We start from the raw sequence: 20226 nt of genomic DNA, 5'->3' as shown, positions 1-20226 counted from the left end.
ATGACAGTGGCTGACACAGAATTAGAAATGTTATCTTTAAGGACTCAACCAGTGAATTATAAAGTGAAAGTCGTGACATTTGCCAAGTATGGTAACCCATACTCGGAATAGGTGCTCTGCATTTAACCCATCCAAGTGCACACACACACACACACACCGTGAACACACACCCGGAGCAGTGGGCAGCCATTTTTGCTCCAACGCCCGGGGAGCAATTGGGGGTTCAGTGCCTTGCACAAGGGCACGATGGATTTTTGGATTTTGAGAGAGCGCTGTTTATTCACTCCTAAAACTTATGACTGCTGCTGGGACTGGGACTTGTGACCTTTGGGGTTAGGGTTTAAATTTCTAACCATTAGGCCACAGAAATTGTGTAGGTCAAATAAATTTATGTCCTGGGATTCACATCAGTGCTGAATATGTGCCCAGGCTTTCTTCAGACGCTGAAAATGAAATGTATTGTTTAATGAATGTACTGTGTTTTCTTTCTTTTGTAAATTAACAAATAGCTCAGAATAACTAGAAGTACTTACTAGAAGCAGTAGAATACTCATTTTTAATTGAATCTAACAAAAGAAAGACAAAAGGAATTATTGGTTTTGATTTGTTTTCAAAATGTAACTTCTTCATGCTTTTTTTTCCTTTCCTTTTTTTTGACCTTTTTCAGTTTTGTGTCATACCTGCACGTCGTCTTTCCATGCAGTTATAGCAACTGCAGCTCCAATTACCAACATCAGAGCCAAGACTGTCAGAACTGAAGCAATCACTGATTTAAATGGGTTCCCCGTGATCAAACTCTGAAACATAAACCACAGACTGAGAGACTGACTTTATTTTTGTTTTGATTGTTAGAATTTATTTATTTTTTATTTTTATTTTTTTGTAAGAGCTCATTACCTAAATAAATATCCAGTTTGTTGTCCAGACTGAGGTGTGTGACAGAGCAGGTGTATTTGTGTTTGTCTGCAGCACTGATCTCCAGACTCTTCCTCATCTGGTACGTCCCGTCAGCATTGGGGCAGCGATCTCCTCCAGTGATCTCTTGATCAGATACAGGCTGCCCATCTCTGAACAGGGTCAGGTTGATGTGACGAGGGAATCCTGTTGCCAAACAACTCACATGAAACCCAGAAGACAGTTCTTTCTGGATGAGCCGGACTTTGGGGTTCACTGTGGAAAAAGGTAAGAAAAAGATATTATTATTTCAACATATATTGGTCCAAAAAATGCTCAATTTAAATGAGAACACTTGTTCTTGACTAGTTTGGCTAGAAGTCATTAATCGTACCTTTTCTATAGATTTGGGTCCTCCTTTTTTTAAGGTAACCCTTGAGTGTTTTGATGCAAAATGGTTGGTATAAAACTTCATGACGCCTCATGCTGAATTCAAGATGCATATTTAGCACTGGGGCCGAGACATTTAAAGTACCCTGATATGTAAAATTCTTGTCAACATATAGCAGCTCATCAGTGGTGGATCCTCTGACAGCATCCCGTGTGATCATTTGTCCCGGTTCACCATTGTCTCTCAGCTCACACAAGACCAGTCTCTGAAGGGCAAGAACACCTTTAATAGAGAGATTTAGTTTTAAGGTAGTGTTTACACCATTACATGCACAAATCTTTTTTTGTTATTTAATCTTTGTTTGTTTTTTTAATAACAATAATAATAATTTATAGTATTTAATATTTTTATTAAAGCATACAGTCTTGTATAATGCTTACCATCAGTTTTGTTTAAATTCTTTGTTGCGACTTCCCATTTGTTAATAAAAGAGGACCGCATGTAGTCACTTATTGTGAGGAGAACATCTGAATCAAACACATCGTCTTCAGCTGTTGTATTTCCTCTTGGATGGAGAGTTTTCGTCTCACCGTTATAATACAACATTCTGACATCATCCAGCATCGCTACATAGCTAAATTCAGGAAATGGCGTTTGTCCTTTAATGTACGTTGCTAGCACCCACAAAGAATGAGAGCCTGTGATACAATAACAGGAGATTGTAATTGTAACAACAAAAACAAAACTTAAAATTTTTAACTGTGTTTACAATTAAAGTTTGAATTTTATAATTATAATAACGTTAGAGATGAGCATGCTTATCTAATCTCTAAAGAATATATAAAGGATGATCATAAATGTTCTCTAGTGTGAAGGGGCGTTTTCAGAGGAGGGTGCGGTGGGTGCTTGAGCACCTGCCCCTTTCCCCTTGATGCCCAAAGTCTTTTGCTTGCCATCACGAGCCCACTCTCCTTCGTGTCAGTTGCGGTTTCTTATAATCAAAAATAGATTTTTGTCAGCCGCCAACTTCACTCGTGTCAGTTGCGGTTTTTGAGGCAGCCAGGCCAACTCTCCTCGCAGAACTTCCAAATACCCCTGAGCCCGATATCACATCATCTCCTCGTTTTGGATACGAATAAAACGCCAAGTCATGAAAAGACTATTGATGCTGTCTCTTTGAATTTGAATTTAGATTTAAATCTAGAAACTTCTATGTGAACATACCTGCCCGAATAAATATTCAAATTCAATATTTATTAAATATTTCTACTCTGTTCTACAAACAATATAAACCAAAGGTGCCTGTTCTCATTTGTTTTTGCTGTTTGATTGAGAAAAGTTCGACAGGTCGTCGAGGGATCTTGTCTTTTTATGTTATCTGACTAAAAACTATTAATACTTTGAACATTATTACAGTATTTATTTTAAAAAACATAGAGCGCATTAAAATAATTATCCCAACACTTACAAAGCAGGCTTATACTGATTTTCTCATCCTCCAAATTATACTTATCAATCTTGTTTTTTATTATCATCATTCCAAAAATGAAAAAAAGAAAAGAAAAAAATTCAGAACAGGATTAGCCTAGAATAGAATTCTATTTTAAATTAGACAGAAACAACAACAGTATCGTTTACAACAGCAAAACCACTATACCCTGTAAACTCAATAATAATTATAATAACAATAATAATTCAGTTTCTAATTCCAGAGTAATTAAAAGGTACAAAGAAAAAAAATGTAACTTTTAAACTTAAAATGGTCTTTTCTGTTCTGTGTTTGTTTTTCAGAACTGCGTAAAGAAACACAGCCATTTGCTGCTATATAGTACAGAAAAGCATCTGTTTTGATTACCCGTAGCAGCAAGGAGCACAGCGCTATTAAAAAGCTGTGTTCAATTTATATTGTGAGCACCTGCCCTTCCAAAGGTCTCTGCACGGCTCCTGCCAGTGATGGTGTCTTCCGAACAGAGGTGTGTCTCATTGCTCACAAAACTTTCTAATGTGGGCAGCAAGACAAATAGCTTTAGATATTTCTTTCATTATCTCAAGATTTTCTAAACAAGCTAACTCGTGAAGTTCTTCATAACCTCAGCAGTTTCTGTGAAAAACGGAATTTTAAGGCGTAATACGAAGATTAGTCAACGTGAAAAGAAGAATGTTGTTGTTTTTTGAAGTTTCATAACGTGCATTTTTAATTAGTTGAAATTTTTGGTTGACAATTATTTCAACGAAAAAAACTTCTATACTAATCATTTTGTTTCGTTTCATTTACATTTCGGTTTGTATGTTCTTTTCAGGCTTACGATGATAATTTAGCTGCTGGAAGCACGTTGTTGTTCTATTTAGATATTAATCACCAACTCAGCATGCAAGTTACATGTAAAAATAGTAGTAGTGAATTTGTTTGAGAAGATATATCTAAAAGCAGATTATAAGACTCACTAACAAAAATTACAAAACTGTAAAACAAATAAAAACAAAGTTTTTAAAAAAATGCTTTTGTAGAATTCGTTTTAAAATCTTACCTTTTGGAGGCAGCTACTGGAAGCAAAAGGTAGAAAAAAAAAAAACAAAAAAGATACTGTCCATATTACTGATGTATAGCCCTCCTGTATGCTTTCAGTCAACACTCGCTTGCAAATGATCAGCTTTGAAATAAACTTGTTCGGCCTGTGTGGGTGTAGTTAATGAGTGTTTTGACTGAGCTTTACAGCTTTTAATATTTAGGTAGATAACTTTAAAGGAAATGGATGTTTGTGTATGTTAGCCTTTGCACCACAAACAGGTTTTTTTCTTTTACTTTTGCATTTGTCTAAAATGGATGCAACAAAACTAACAGTGGCCAACTTCCAGGAGACCATACCGTACCACAACTTTTAGGTCTTGACCAGGGTATGGGAGTGTGCACAACATCTAGGCAAAAATACTCTTGGAAAAAAGAAAACCCTTGAACTCAGGAATCACGTTGTTAAATGATGTTAATCATGTTGTTTTGTGGCATGACATTCACATAAATGTTATAATGTTTCCACGTTTTCTTCAGATGCTGAAATTGTAATTTAATTTCGTTTAAAACTCCATGACAAGTAACAGTTCATTGAATTTTAATGTAACTACAATATAAAGCAGGCTGTTTTTAATCAGTAGGGTAGAACGCGTATTGATGGAACACTTTTTGCTTTTACAAATAACACAAATACTAAGATTGTGTTAAATGAACATGATTTGTTGAGACCATATTGAGTTTTAAGGGCAATTGTTAAAACGGCATACATAAAAATGAACATGAAATGAACTGGAATGCAGCCTTGGCAACAGGTATCTAATATGAAGTCCTAGATACGCGAAAAACGAAGCCCTGCTTGTTTATACTATCCATCCTAAATAAAAAGTGTGTCCCAAAGCATAGTATGTTGAAAAGTGTATGCCAAAAGTCCCATTGCGCCTTGATGAATGATTCGGTTGAGAACTACAAACACGAATAAAAAGCTTTAAAAAATTACAAACGTGGCGGATGAGCACGACCGTCGGTTAAGTGGAGTTTTAGAAAAAGCGGTATGAGTTACTGATAATCAACATTTAACCTGGTAAAAAAAAAAAAAATATTTAATGTTATCTGTTATATTTCATCAGTAACAGCAATGTAAACTTTTATAAACACTCATTTGTTCGTTAACTTTTAAATGCATCATTAAGCAGAAAATATTGGCATACCCGACCATCAGCGAAAATACATTTTCTCATTTGATTCAACTGAACATCCCTTTATTTTTGATTGTTTAAGATTGTTTGGTTTTGGAGATAAATTAAATATTTGACAATCCTCTGTAAGAAAATTCTAATAGTTCTGTTCATTGCTCAGGAGGTATCATCACTCAGATTTTCCATCAGTCATGGTATGAAGCAGGTTGTCCTATTCTCCCCCATTTTCTTTTTAGTAAACCACAGCCACTGCCTTTTCCATCTTTATCCAAAAACTCAACCAATAACCCATTAGGGTGACTTGGCCTAGGACAGTAATCATCAGTCAATTTTGCAGATGATACTGCCAATTCTTTATGAATCGCATTAAGAAGTCGCCCAAAATGCTAACCACACGTTTTCCAAAAGCCTCTGGTTTAACAAATAATTTAAACAAGTGTGAAATTAATGACAATCCATCAATGTCAATTTAACTGAGGCTTATAAACATCCCTATAAAATCTAAAGTTAAATATTTCTGTATCCCTTATCTCAAAGGATTCCACTGAAAACGAACTTTATGAATGTGTGAAGTACGATAGATAAATGTCAAATTAAAACTCAACTCTTGGTTTAGTGCAAGATATTCTTTATTAAGGTAGAATCTTTTGACTTAAGATGGAAAGCTTTCAAGATAAATCTATCCAGCATACACAACTGCTATTTCAAATAGAGCTTTTAAATTACAAAAACAAAGGTTAACTTTGGTTCCATGCTGAAAAAGAGACCCATTATATGAAAAAAAGTAGAGTATGATGAAAACAATATAAATAGGGAGGTTTACAAGCTATTTGATTTTGAGTTCATATTAAACGGGACCCTTAAATGAATTGGTTGAAAACAAAAATCCCTTTTAAACCATTAACAAAATTTTTGGTTTCATATTCCCAGAGAAGTTATCTTCAAGAAATTAGGACAGACTAGAGTTTTCTATCTACTGAATGTGATTTCACTGCTACAACGTCGGCCCAGTTAAATTAACCCAGTTTTCACCACACAGGGTCCTCATTATAACTGGAAGATTTTAATATAACCATCAGTGCACACCTCACACCATACACCATTATGGAATAATAGATACATTACAGTTAAAAAAAAAAAATTTGTATGACAAGGATTGGATTGAAAAAGGTACTTTGCAGTGTTCCACTGTTATGGAAGATAGTGGTATGATCTCATATGAGAATTTCTGTGCTAAATATTTAAGTTGCAATCGGGCTAAATTTAATCTGTTATTAAAGCTATCCCTAACTCTATTATTTTGTCTGATTAAAAGAAACTCTTACTTTTTTCAAAACCCATGACCTTGTGTTTAACCTGAAGGCTTTGAAATTTAAAATTTAAAGGTCAACTTAGAAATATGTTTTAACACCATTTCTTATCATATCGTAGTCTACAGAAATTCAATTTCTTACAAATAATCCAAAAAGATACCATTTCATGTTCTTAGAACTAAATATGGTAAAATTTACTTATCTCCCAAAATTAAGAAAATTCATTTAAAAAAGGATATATCCATCCTAGTGAGTAGCTTAAGACTTAGATTTTGGATTTGATTCTAATAAATGTATATTTTGTTGATGACTTTGAAAACTACGGATTCATCTGTTTTTTCATTGCATGTATTGTGGATGCTTTATGGGTCTGATATTCATGACTGGCTTTTACCCAAAGGTACGTTACCTTGACAAGCTTTCACCCTGAAAGACATATCTATGGACTTATAATGAAAAACAATAACAAAAATGATTTTCTGGTCAATAGCATCTTTATGCTGGGAAAATTTTATATTCACAAATCTAGGTTTTTGAAAGTAAAACCAGCCTTTTATGCATTTCATAATGAGTTTGTTTTGTATTCAAAAGCCCTTAAAATGATGAAAAATTGAATTTGTTTTGTATTCAAAAGCCCGTAAAATGAATTATGATCTACAAGAAAAAACCCTAGCCCTTATTTCAAGGTTGTTTTTTTCTCCCTCTCTCTGTCCTCTCTCTCTTTCACGTGTATAAAAAAAAAATCTCTTTCCGGCTCCAGGACTGCATTGGTTAGTTTTATGATGCTGTACACATGATGAACAAACGACTCAATCCCCGAAGACTTGTCAGATAAGAAGTTAAGGTGAGCTAATCATGGGTTAGAGACCACAGGTAAATAATTAATTCATCTGATTTTGTGTTCTTATAGCATTATAGTTTTGTATTGTTTGTAGTGTTGATCTACAACGTTTTGCAAGTACTAGATGTATTAAGGAAGTAACATGTAACATGTAACATTTTAATTACATTTTGCTAAAATTAATGAAATGACTCGAAAAAGATTTGTTCAGTTTGCTGAACAAGACTAAAGGTCCGAGTCTGTAAAATGATCCGAACTTACTTCCTATCACTAAAAACAAACAATGGCTAGCAAACAGCCAAAAAAAAGAAAGCCAAAAAAAGCCAAAAAAAGAAAGAAAACCTGGACAATGGACACAAATCTGGATGGCATGAAGAGGATTGTATGAACTGTCAAAGAGTTAATAGTTTTTATTTGACCTTTTTTCACTGTTTCGCGGTAGTCCCTCATCATAAATGCAGGAGTATTGTTGCTCAAGAACTTTTCATCCATTGTAAAATTACACCTAGCAGGACCCCAATACCATTGTCTCACCATTTCGTTCGGCATGTTTTGAAAGCTTGTACAAAGGGTGCTTCTGTGCTCTATTGGCCAGTGTAATAGCTGTTTTGGAACTGTTTTCCACCTGCCCGGAGCTTTAAAGGGTCATATGACGTTGCTAAAAGGAAATTTATTTTGTGTAATTTGATGTAATGCACAATGTGTTTATGTGGTTTAAAGTTCAACAAAATAACATTATTTTCCATATATATTGTTACATTAGTATTGTTTTTCCTCCTTTTCTGTGAAACACATCGCTTTTAACAAAGCTCATCGTTCTAAAAAAAGCGAGATGTGCTCTGATTGGCCAGCTATCCAGTGTGTTGTGATTTGGCCCAAATGCCTCAAGCGTGTAACGGAAATGTTACTGCCCCTTAACATAATGTGATGCTGTCTCTCCAGCAGAGGACAAGTTGCATGCTTTGTCCAAATAACAACACACTTGCAGTCTTGGCACTTGGAGTGCGAACCAAGAAGTGAGCAACACTGTAACTCTCAAGTTGCCAAGACCGGAACGGTGTTTTGTTGTTTTTATGGAGAAAGATTATTTTATTAGTACTTCTTTTTTTTTTTGCTTGACGGGGGGTTGTCATGCAAAATGGCTACTTGCGTATTGACAAAATCACACATAAAAAACAGCAGGACAGCAGCACCAGATAGCAGAACACCTGTGTGATACTGGGAAAGTGCATCTTCTAAAAAAGGAAGAATTTTGATTAAGATCATTAAAACTTTATGAGATCCTTTCTGTAATTGTAAGAGCTCATTACCCAAAGTGACAGTCCAGTTTGTTGTCAAAGTCTTGAGAGTTTTTATACAGTTTGGAAAGCATAACATCTCATGATACCACATAAACAGCTGGAGATAAGGATTTGTGTTCTCATCTGAGTATTTTAAAGGACCTTTACTTGCCACCAAAAATCCCACTGTCTTCTGTTGTGGAGCCATCAAAAACAGTCTTGGCAATAATTTGTCCAGGTTTGTTGTTGTCCCGCAGTTCACAAAGACCAATTCCCTGATACGTTTTTGCTGAAGATAATAATATTGCTGATAAATAATATAATAAATAATATTATCTGTACTTTCTATTGTGCAAATAAATCTTAATTTACTTCACCAAGAAACCAAATTAGGTTTTATTCATGCCATCTTCACTTGCTGAAAATGATGGTAAAAAAAAGAATGTGTTAGAAAATATTCAGATTAATTTATATTTTGTTATTCTTCGTGCAAATTAATTAAATCACAACCTGGACAGAAAATACCCACTAGAAGCAGAAGAGTAGTTACTTGAAGAGGAAACTACAACAAAACACACAAAATAAGAAAAGGAAATTATTTTAAAAAAAACTGCACAGTATTGTTGTATTGATAGATCTTTATAGTCTGAAAGAATCTAGCATGTTTTGGCTAGTTTTGTCTATCTCACGTATTACCTGAACGATACCTTCTCCTCGATATAAAAATGGCAACCACAGTCAAAAACACCAATCCCAATGCCAAAACCACCACCACAAATGTTTCCCCTGGATACTCTGAAGTATGACAATTCTCAAAACATTGTTTATGAGATATGAAACTTGACTGCTAGATTTATATTTATACAACAGTTCAATAAATAAGAAGTTAATACTAAATAACTTACATTTTAGACACAATTTTGGCTATTATTTTGTCTGTTCATTAAAATGGTTCCAAACTCAGCCACAAAAGAATGAAGCCAGGCAAGTTTGAGGACCAAAACTAAACAAATTATAATGATACTTACCCAAATCAATGTCCAGTTTGTCGTCCAGACTGAGGTGTGTGACAGAGCAGGTGTATTTGTGTTTGTCTGCAGCACTGATCTCCAGACTCTTCCTCATCTGGTACGTCCCGTCAGCATTGGGCAGCAGATCTCCTCCAGTGATCTCATGATCAGATACAGGCTGCCCATCTCTGAACAGAGTCAGGTTGATGTGACGAGGGTAAAATCCCAACCTGCCCTCCAACTAATACGCTCGTATAGGTCGTTTGTCCAAATCCCTGAAATACGACCCATCAGAGCGTATACTACAATTTGCGCCCCTATCGGCAAAAGGTCGTTTTCATATTAATGTTTTGTACTCTTTTATTTGCACTGTGAGTTTGCGTTTCGTGTAGCTCAGTGGTAATATTGCGTTATAACCTTGATATGCAATCAATGCTATCATGGGTTCAATCCCAGAGAATGGACGTGCACGTAAAATGTATATGCTCAATACATAATAATTTTAGCATGATTTCTGTGAGGGTTAGGTGTAGGATACAGGGTTAGGTGTGGTCATTCGAACGATAAGCCACCTAGTAAAATATGTACGAATATACCTGTGAGACGGTGTAAAAAGTCCACACGTTGCATTTTGATTGGTAATGACGTTATACGCATTTCATGGACCACCAGATGCAACGCGATACTGTCATTATTTTTACGCCTGGCTAGGGGAGGCCGCTTAACTTTACTGAAACGTAAAAATAGGGGGGGGGGTAAGGCGCTTGCACAAACGACCTATATGGTCGTTTTTTGTTGGAGGACAGGCTCTAAAATCCTGTTGCCAAACAACTCACACGAGACCCTCCAGAATCAGAGTTTGCTTTCTGGATGAGTCTGACTCACGGTTTCACTGTTGAGTTAAATGCATACCTTTATAAATATAAATCATTGTATTGACTAAAACCTCTTTTTTTTTTTTTTTTTTTTTTTTTTTGTAATGCCAGGGTAATATAACACAGAGTACAGTGTTATAAATGTATTTTTTTATGAAAATAAAAAATTTGCTTAAAAAGTGTTTAATTTACAATATTTACTTGTTGTGTAAATGTTTCTGTGATCCATACATTTGAGCATGCCTGCTATTATGCTATAATAAGTTTAAGGTTAGTGTTTAGGATAGGGATAGAAGTTAATATATATATAAAAGAAAAAAGAAATTGTGTTGTATATATGCAGGCAGCACTGTTTGTGACATGACCACTGGTTTGATGGGGAAAAAAATATACCCTTTTTTCAAAAAAAAAAAAAAAAAAAAAACGTAGGCCTATTCGTTTTCACCACAGGGTGATAGATTAAAAAAAAAAAAAAAAAAAAAAAACAGTCCTTTAAAAACACCTTCTGTAAGCTTCAAATTGTACATCAATGGTATGTACTTCTGTTGAGGCCATCAGTCCACTTTTTTTTTATTAAAATATTATCATTTATATATATTTAAATATATTTTCACTAATTATTTGTATTTTTGACTCTCTGATACTTCAAAAGCCATTGTTCATTCTGTCTTTAGTCTGTAGATAATTGTCCCCCCATTGGTCTTCCCCCTGCTGTCAACTCATATTTTCTGCCCATATTTAACAAGAATGTGGATAAAAATATGCTTTTGAGTTACCTTTCCTATTGACTTGAGTTCTTCTCATTTTAAGGTTAGCCTTCAGAGTTTTCAGATCAAAACAAGAAATGGGTGAAAATCATGAGTAACAAAGGGAAAAGATTAACAGGATAAAACAAGAGAAGAGAGAGAATGCAAACTAAAAGTCCATAAGTAAAAAAGAAAAAAAAGAAAACAACAACAGTGAAATTATGAGAGGTTAGAATAATTTCAAATTGCAGTTAATGATTTGTAAGTCAGCAAAACAAAAACTAAACAAAATTATGTGAAGATAAACAATAAATCTCTAAATGTCAAAAATTGAGGTTAAGAAAAAAAAACATCTAGCCTTGGTTTCACAGACAAGGCTTAAGCCTAGTCCCTGACTAAAATGTAAGTCTGAGCTGTTTCAACTGAAAAAAAAAAACTTGCAGTGCACACACACACACACCCGGAGCAGTGGGCAGCCATTTATGCTGCGGCTCCCGAGGAGCAGTTAGGGGTTCTGTGCCTTGCTCAAACCTCAAACCTACAACCTTAGGGTTAGGAGTCAAACTCTCTAACAATTAGGCCACGACTTCCCCGTCTGTGAAACTGGGCCCTAAAGTTCCATATGTAGCTATTACTCTGTATGGACTCTTTAATATTAGTGTAAATTAATAACAACTTTGCTTTGTTTTCAAAAGTAACCCTACATGAGTTTGTGACTATCACTTTCATTTTTGAACAATCCCCCAAAAAACGAACATCCTCAACAAGATGATTTCTAAGCTAAATAATAACTGTGCTGTCTAACAACCTATATGTAAGAAAACACTGAAGACCTCATTTATGATTTTGCAACACATGGTAACTGATACACAAGATGGTGCCAGTTGCATTTGTATGAAACAAGATGGTATGATAGGAGAGAATGTAGTGCCAGTTTCAGACTTAAACTTTCAGTTCAGAATTAAATATTCCAGACAGTGTCAGCGTGTAATAATGACTTTAATCTTCTTCTAAAAACAGACATTAGCTTGAGTGAACAACTTGAAGTTGTTACACAAGAGGCAAATATTAAGCTGAAACATAGTTAGTTATAGGCGACTGCACAGGGTTGGGGAGTAACGAAATACATGTAACGTTGTTATGTAGGCTATTTAAAATACAAAATATGAGTAACTTCGTTATAGTTACATTTATGTATTTTAGATAACCAAAGTGATTACTTTGAATTTTAATGTCATTAATTTCATTTAATATTAATGTACAACGTTTGGAATTTTTTTTGCCAATGAGGCAACTATCTGAAGACAAATAATGTGAATAATAGCAAACTGCAGTAAACAGTAAAACCGTTTGCCTTACAAGTGTGTTCATAATTAAGATAATAAATTAAAATAATATGTTAAGATACAACAGTTTGCTATATCAGCAAAACGAGCAAAAAATATCTGGAAGCTGACTACACCGGAAGCTAGACACATTAAATTTACTAATAAAAATCTGCCATTGTTGGCAGAAGCTATTTACAGTAACTTCACCCACCAATATCTAGTTGGGATAGAAATCAAGACTATTAAATATAGCCTTGTGTAGGTAGTAAGACTTAAGCTGCGTCTCAAATGACGCACAATAGTTTGCACGCTATGTACACAACCATGTAGTGTATGAATTATATAAGGTTATTCTGCCACTCAGCATCAGAATCTGGTAGCCCCTTCCCCTTCTCTACGTAATTAAAGCTGCAACAGTCAAATGCATGTAGTGTCCACAACATTCCACACTTTGCTGTGTCCGAAACTGCTCCATATCCACCATATAGTTCACTATATGGGGTGTCAGCCATTTTGTAGTGCTGTCCGGTCCATAAAAGGTATAAAAGTTGTCTTCAGAATACTCCATCTACCCATCAAACGTGCAATCTGTGTTATATGAAGCGACGGGAATACTTTTTGTTTTTGTGATGAAGAAAAATTTTATTTTATTTATTTGTTTAGTGTCTCCTCTGTTTTTTTTAATATAAGAGTATGATGATTATGATCTTCTGTATCATCCGTGCCACAAGGATGTGCTGTTTTATTTAGAATCAAAGCTAAATACAAAATACGTAGAAACAGCGCATCTTTGTGGCACAGTTGACACAGAAGAGCATACGCAGCATATGGTGATATGGAGAGACACAGGGGAGACCACTGATAAATGAATTATTGAATAAAGTCGTTATTTTTGTTTTCTCCTGATAAGCCCGAAAAGAACTTAAATTACACTTTCAGTTTTGATCGTACAGATAAGAGCAACACATCAATCGAATCTGTAAAGGGTCTACTTTTTTTGTACACAGACATAACAACAAAACTTTGTGCATTTATAAAATAAAGATAACAAACAAGGTGTGTTGTCTGCAGCCTTTGTCTGCGCTGATCTTCATTTACAAATTCATTAAAATTAACTGTAACTCAGTGAACACTCAACACAGAGACATGAGAGAGATATCTATAGAAAGCCTGACATGTCTACTTTTAAACTAAACAAGTGCTGCTGAAAACAAATATTCTGTGATAAAGTAATCCATATGTAGGAGCCCCGCACATGGCATGCAGGAAAAAAATAGTAGGTAAATCGTGCGCACGATTTACTAATTCGTTCCCTCAATGTACTAAAACGTGCACATGATTACTATCCCCTTGATTTACTATTTCGTTCACTCGATTTATAAATTGTGCGCACGACTTAGCAAATCGAGGGAACGCAATAGTAAATGGAGGGAACGCAATAGTAATCGTGTGCACGTTTTAGTAGATTGAGGGAACGAATTAGTAAATCGTGCGCACAATTTATGTATTTTTTCTTGCATGTCATATGCGGGGCTCCGTACATATGAAAACAATGCGATGTCCGTTTTTCACGTCTCCCTTCATTATATCTAATGCGACCACGCCCCCGCGCTGAACGCGGTATTGAGATTATAATGTTTCACTTGAAGCTCGCGGCTTGTAAACGCCCATACAGAAAACAAAGCAGCGCGTTTTTTTAATTTTTTTTTTTATTTTACTGTTTGCTTCGCGCTGAGAGGAATAAGACATAATTCACCCCAAGAAGATGTGATGAGGATTACCTCAGGATTTGAGATTTCCTCAGAAAAAAAGAATGAAGCGCTTTATTCAACAGAGATCATAAACATGAGTAAGTCTCTTTTTATTTATATACTTGTATTAGGTTTCACATAATGTGTAAACATTTTACTAGTTAGACTTTTTCCAAACTATAATTCCTGGCTAAATGTATAATCAAGTGAAACATTATGAAGTTTTAATAACAATATACACTATGCCAGGGTTATTCAAATCTTACCCTCCAGGGCCAGTGCACTGCAGAGTTTAACTCCAACCCTGATCAAACTCACCTACCTGTGATTTTCTAATGATCCTGAAGACACTGATTAGCATGCTCAGGTGTGTTTGATCAGGGTTGGAGCTAAACTCTGCAGTGCACTGGCCCTTGAGGGTAAGATTTGAATAACCCTGCACTATACCATACAAAAGCTTGATGCAAATAATATAAATGTAACAAATAAATGTAAATGTAACAAACAATGCTGTTCTTTCAATTTATCCAAAAAAAAAAAAACATGAAAAAAATATTCTCAGCTCTTTTCCACATTAATAATAATAATAACAACAACAACAACAATAAATGTTTTTTTTTTTTTGTTTTTTTTTTTGTAGAAAATCAGATTTTTAAAAGGATTTCTGAAGGATCGTGTGACTGGAGTAATGATGCTAAAAATTCAGCTTTGATTGTTCCTGATAAACTGTTTATCTGCACTCACAAGTGAATATTAAATTATTTTTTGGCATAATTAAATATATTCTAAATAAACTACAAACATAAAATTATATACATTTATTTTGTCCTTAGATCTTTTCTTGTAACTCTTCTCTCTCAGTCACACACCTGGCTGAAAGGCTCATTATGCAGCTCATTATGCAGGCCTTTGTCTTCTCAGGTGTAAATCACAACATAATGCTGATAGTTCACGCCCTCTCGCATAGACCCTTTCTACACAAAAAGTGTCTTAGAAAATTTAAATGAATATATTGTTTTCTGTGAGTGAGCAAACAAGATGATTTTCAGAGATGATTTTCAAGATGTTCTGTATGTGTTTTATTGCCTTATTCAAGTGATTTACAATTTTTAGTTTTTCACTAACCACTCATAAACATTTTTTTCTCAAAAACACAATCATGTACATACATGCTGCTCACATATTATTATAGTCCAGTTTGTGCTGATTACAGTGATTTTAGACTTTAGCCATTTAGATGTTTATAAGTAACTAAAAAAAGCACAAATGTCAGGACATGACAAAACTTCTCCAGGCCCCAAAAATACCCTTATACCTCAGAGGGTTAAAGATATTTCTCTGATCATGTTGTTTTGTGACATGACATTCACATAATGTTTCCACATTTTCTTCAGATGCTTGTAATTTAATGTTTAATCTTAAAGACAAGTTACAGCTCATTATGTGAATTTTATTGTAACTACAAAATAAAGCTGGAAGTTTTTAGTCAGTAGTACCACACAAAAACTAAAAATTAAGATCTTGTCATTTTTTTCTTGTGAAATTTATTTTAATTGCCTGCTAAATAAATAATTATCAATAATACCAATACATAGTATTTTCCACATTTAGCTTTAAATTACAAGAAGTACTTTTGTTCCAATGGTACCAATGTCAGGTACAGTTGAGACAGTACAATACTAAAATTGTAACACTCATCTTCAATGCACTAAAGTAGCCAAAATAACTAAATGTTAAAATGTCTTGAAAGATATCATTGTTAAATATTATATATATAAAATAAGTTAAACTTATTTAACTTTTCATTTTATTCCGGTTCTTTAATATACAACTGATAATTTGCTCTTCAATAGCAAAACATCTAAGAGTTAAATGGCTCACAGTTCATCAGTAAATCACTGATAAGGTTAAGAGTTCAAATTATGTGAGCTTTCTATAATGCAATGTCAAAGGCAGTGCGACCAATCAAACTCTATGGTATTTTGACACAAATTCATGTCACAAAGATGCCAACATGGACAGATCGTGTTGAACGAACATGATATGTGCAGATCACAATGTGTTTTAAGGACTATTGTTAAAACGACATACATAAAAACTAACAATATTGTTCATATTGTTATTTCATAATAAAGCCAAGCAACTGTCGAAACTAATTTTTTCATTGTTTGAAGATGTATTGTTAGAAAGTGTTGAATATAATTTAACAATATTGTTCATGTGTTTGTCTGCAGCATTACTGATCTCCAGACGATCTCTTCCTCATCTGGTACGTCCCGTCAGCATTGGGCAGCAGCTCTCCTCCAGTGATCTCATGATCAGATACAGGCAGCCCATCTCTGAACAGGGTCAGGTTGATGTGACGTGGGTAAAATCCTGATGCCAAACAACTCACACGAGACCCTCCAGAATCTGAGTTTGCTTTCTGGATGAGCCTGATATTGGGTGTTACTGTAACAACAACAACAACAAAAAAAGTCATTTCAAAGAACTTTTCACATCTATAAATGCATGGGTGTAACACCAGGGCAGCCAAGAAACAGGCAGGTAAACAGAGGGTAGTGACTCAGTAGGCTACTAGGTTTTCATTCAATTAAAAAGGTCAAATAAAAGGGTGGGGAACAGGGAACCAAGAAGAACAAAACACATGAAACATAAACCAAAACCAAGAGAATGGGCAGAAACAGGACCACAGAACAGAACCAGATCAAAAGTTACAAGGGTAACTGAAAAAGTACAAGAGAAAACAGATGGGCTGATTAATCGAAAAACAAACTAAAAAAATAAAAAAAATAAACTAGAAACAGACTACAAAAGGCAAAGAAAACAGGAAACACCAAGTAACACCAAGGAAAAGTTTCAGAGCCAGAGTTATATAACAATGTGTCACAATTAAAGGGGTGCTATTATGCTTTTTTCACTTTTTCAACTGTAATGTTGCTGTTTGAGCATAAAAAAAGATCTGCAACGTTACAAAGCTCAAAGTCCAATTCAAAAGGAAAACGTTACAAAGCTCAAAGTCCAATTCAAAAGGAAATCACAAACGACTCGTTTGGACTACAATGCATAATTTCCGTGATTTGTGATATCACAAAGATTGACGAATGGGACGAGACCTGCTTGAGCTGCACTAGCAAAGGCAATGAGTGTTATCACTATGTCGCAGAAACAGTAGTTTTCCCAAGGCAGACGAGTTTAGAGTGATTACAGTTATCCGGGTTTAAATCAAATTGATTTGATTTTTGATTTTTATTTAATATTTAGATTGAAGCTGGCTGCTGTGTTATGTTGTATGGTGTTTGATGTTTACGCGCCGAGCGCTGAGTGATTCACACTGGACAAGCTAATTAATTAAAGCGCTTTTGGTTTTTAGGAAGTCGTGACTTAATTTGTTTCTGAAGCTATTCCAGCCGTTCATGCCAGACTGGGGAGCGAGGTGTTGTAATAATGTAAAATATGTGAAAAATAATGTGTTTTTCGAACAACCTAGTATGAGAGCCTGTTCTAGTACACCCCCAAAACAAAATCAAAACCTTGTAAAAGAGCATAATAGGACCCCTTTAAGTTTATTTATGAGCCTGAAGATTGTTTTTAAACATCTGGAATGGCAGATTCATAATACAAATGTAGGTGTGTCCTCAAGGACTTACTCCTTCTATTCACTTGACCTCCTCTCTTTTTGAGGTAATTCCTGAGAGTTGTTATGCAAATTGGGTAAAAGAACTTTGCAAATTCCTGCTTAAATTCTTCCAGATGAGGTTTGAGCACTTCTTGTGTAATATTTGCAGTCACATTTACAGTGTAAGTAAAGATGTTGTTAAAGTAACACAGCTCATCTGTGGTGTAGCCACCAGCGGCATCTTTGATAATCATCTTTCCAGCCTTGTCTAGTTCCAGCAGCTCACAGACAACTAGTGTCTGGTAAACATTAAGACCTGTGAGGAAAATAAGGCAGAGATTGTCATGGATCAGCCCCCTTCATCATCATCATCAAAAAAAAAAAAAAAAAAAAAATTAATAAAAAAAGTCTTTGTAATAAAAATAAATTAATAAATATATTAGTACATAATACATATAAAAATACATTTCTTTATTCCTTTATACTGTGTATGTATATATATATATATATATATATATATATATATATATATATATATATATATATATATATATATATATATATATATATATCTGTATGCAATCAACTGATATTTTATTATAATTCATTGTTTTAAGGAGTTTATTGATCTTGAAACAGTCATGAGGGTCTGCAGGGGGCATCTCTATGATATCATTTCCTGTTTTATGTGTTTTTCGGCATGGTGATTGGACCACATGACTTTTGATTTAGCAGACAAATGCATTTCAAATATTATAAGCACAATAGTATTTTTGTTATTTTTAATAAAGAAACAATATTAAGCTGAAATTTCTATGAAAGGTTTTCTTTTAATTCTGATATCAAAATTTGACCTCAAAAAAACTCAATTAATTTAAAATCAGACTTTAATGGCATGATCATCATAAAGATGTATTTAAGTAATTGAATATCTATGAATTGCATTTTATGCATTTTTAAATAGAATAATAGATATAAAAATCATTGAGAAACCCATACTTACTCTCATTTTGACTGAAGTCTCTCAGCAGTGCAGATCGTCTCAAAAATGAGTTATACATGTAGTCACTTATACCCTTTATGTAATCTGAATCAATCACATCATCCTCATTCGTCATATTCCCTTTTGGAATATAAATTTCTGAATTATAGTATCCAACTGTGATGTCATCCAGAGTTGTTGTGCAACTAAATTTAGGAAACTGTGTTTCTTCTTGAATATAAGTTGAAAGCAACGACAAAGAGTGAGAACCTGAAACACAATTTTTTTTTTTTTTATTATGAACAAATACTTTATATGTATTTCTACCATGCGAGACAGTAGCCTACGACTAGGTTACAATAAAACTTTTAAACTATATCCAATATTTATTTTTGATTTAAAACGTCAGTCTTTAGTTTTAGGTTTAGCATGAAATGGGAAATAGCATAGGGTTAGCACTTTCATTTAGCATGAAAGTGATAAGAGTAACACTCTATTGAGGCCAGAGAGGACATGATATGTGACAATCTTCATTAATCTTGAATTTAATTCATTAGACAGGATTAGGTCTTAAAATTCGAACATTTAAAAACATAAACTACTTACCATAAGACGCAGATGGAAATGAAAGTACAAGTAAAAAGTCGAGGACAGGAGATCTTGTCCATTTGCACTGCATGCTTTTAGTCTTAAAATGTGTTGCAAAAATGTACCTGCACATTTTTAAACGTGTGCCTTCAACATGTTAGCCTACAGGCTAGGGGCGGTGTCTCTCACACTTCGTTTCACGTTTCATTTTCCTCAGCAGATTTATTGAAAGAAAGTAGCAGTGTATAGACACGCACAGACACGTAGGGTGAATTCAAGTAAAGTGGGCCATTTAAGTTTGATTGTACTTTGCTCAATGCATATACACTTTCAGAACATAACAATGGTTTTTAATTAAAGAGACACTATTTCTCGAAATTATAAAATAGTTTTGGTTGATGCAATATGACACTGGTGGGTGTGGCCGCACCTTAAAAGAACACTGCTTTATAGTGAAAGGTAGAAAAGCCTTTTGAGATAAGATTTGTTTCTAAATTATAAGTTTGCTCACTAAATAGAAACAGATATTGGGACAGTTCCTGCTTTGTTTGTTACTAACAGGGAATCAAATGCAAAGAATAAAATCTTTAAAAAATTGTTAGTTTTATTGTAAGATACGACTCAAACCAGCTAAGTGCTGTAGCCTTTATGCCCACCCAATGTTCAAAGTGTGACAGAAGGATATTATGATCAACTATATCAAATGCAGCGCAAAGATCCAATAAAACCAAAACTGAATTATCGCCAGAATCAATCGACAGCAAATCATTCATCACTTTTAACAAAGCTGTTTCAGTACTGTGGTGGGTAGTGAAACCTGACTGAAATGGTTCAAGTATGAGTTGATTTTAAAAAATGAAGTAACTGTGACAGGACAACTCTTTCCAGAACTTTTGAAAGAAA

The 20226-nt window shown here is 34.4% G+C and overlaps 1 protein-coding gene and 1 pseudogene across 1 annotated transcript; both read right to left on the bottom strand.

Annotated features, from left to right (window-relative positions):
• Positions 1 to 327: 327 nt before the first annotated feature.
• LOC122135562 lies at positions 328 to 2004 on the bottom strand (annotated as a pseudogene).
• Positions 2005 to 8855: 6851 nt separating this feature from the next.
• On the bottom strand, positions 8856 to 19747 carry LOC109059427 (zinc-alpha-2-glycoprotein-like). Its single transcript, XM_042715911.1, has 7 exons — positions 19342 to 19747; positions 18757 to 19005; positions 17785 to 18069; positions 16375 to 16585; positions 9453 to 9664; positions 9121 to 9219; positions 8856 to 8986 (listed from the first exon to the last, which is right to left on the bottom strand). The coding sequence occupies exons 1-7, from the start codon at positions 19454 to 19456 to the stop codon at positions 8928 to 8930; spliced, it is 1230 nt and encodes a 409-aa protein (XP_042571845.1). The 5' UTR covers positions 19457 to 19747; the 3' UTR covers positions 8856 to 8927.
• Positions 19748 to 20226: the final 479 nt, after the last annotated feature.

The sequence above is a fragment of the Cyprinus carpio genome, chromosome A25 (assembly GCF_018340385.1).
Source record: "Cyprinus carpio isolate SPL01 chromosome A25, ASM1834038v1, whole genome shotgun sequence".
In the NCBI taxonomy this organism is placed as follows: Eukaryota; Metazoa; Chordata; class Actinopteri; order Cypriniformes; family Cyprinidae; genus Cyprinus; species Cyprinus carpio.
The sequence above is the reverse complement of the archived record's forward strand: the minus strand, read 5'-3'. Positions and strand labels throughout refer to the sequence as shown.